Raw genomic sequence first — 807 nt, forward strand, 5'->3', positions numbered from 1 at the left:
GAATGCATCCCAGGAGCCAGGGGTGGGCTGATGCCTTGTCCCTGCTCCTTGTTCCAGCTGAGGGAGGACGTGGCTTCGTGCCAGCCGCTCGCCACGGCCCTGGACAACGGGCGGGTCATCCTGTGCGACCGCATCGCTGACCCCTGGGTAGGGATCCCGGCCCTCCATGGGGGTCCAGCGAGGACCCACGGGAGCACCAAGGCTTCCCAAAACCCTCCAGAGCCCGGGGGCTGCCCGTGCCCTCCCCGCACGGCTCAGCCCCGCGGCGTCTCCTTGCAGAACGCCTTCTGGTTCAGCCTGGGATGCTGCACCTTCTTCCTCATCCCCAACATCATCTTCGCCGTCAGACTCACCAAACACTTCCGCCCCATCCGCAACCGGCTCATGTGAGAGGCGGGCGGGGACGGGGGCACACGGCGTCGGGGGATGTGGGCTCCTCTCTGACCAGCTCCCCGGGCTTTCTTCTTCTCCTTTGCAGCTCTACGGGCTCAGAGGAGACCTGTCCCTTCCACATCCCCCGTGTCACGGCGCTCAAGCTCTAGGACGGGGCTCTGCCGGGTGCGGTGCCCCAGGAGCTCCCACAAACCGGTGCCCAAGCACTGCAGGGCTCCGGATCCCTCTGTCGCCTCTCAGGGCTTTGGATCCCTCTGACGTCTCTTCCTCGGTGTCCTTTGGGGTCTGGCGTCTTTCCCGAGTGCGGGGCGCCCGGAGATCGGGATCCCTCTGACATCTCTTCCTCCTGGGGCTCCCGGAGCCCGGCTGATCCCGGCTGGCAGGGGAGGCTCCCCCGGCTCTCCCCCACCACCG

The 807-nt window shown here is 67.3% G+C and overlaps 1 protein-coding gene across 1 annotated transcript in view; it reads left to right on the plus strand.

The window, feature by feature from the left end:
* Positions 1-801, plus strand: part of PROM2 (prominin 2) — a gene marked incomplete at its 5' end in the record, with an annotated part of 3,910 nt that extends 3,109 nt beyond the window's left edge. Inside the window, 3 exons of the mRNA XM_017744680.1 lie at positions 4-147; positions 280-386; positions 479-801. Of these exons, the coding sequence (XP_017600169.1) occupies positions 4-147; positions 280-386; positions 479-542 (315 nt within the window). The remainder of the gene's footprint in view (positions 1-3; positions 148-279; positions 387-478) is intronic.
* Between the last annotated feature and the right edge of the window lie 6 nt (positions 802-807).

Source organism: Corvus brachyrhynchos, unplaced genomic scaffold, assembly GCF_000691975.1.
Source record: "Corvus brachyrhynchos isolate BGI_N302 unplaced genomic scaffold, ASM69197v1 scaffold119, whole genome shotgun sequence".
Lineage (NCBI taxonomy): Eukaryota > Metazoa > Chordata > Aves > Passeriformes > Corvidae > Corvus > Corvus brachyrhynchos.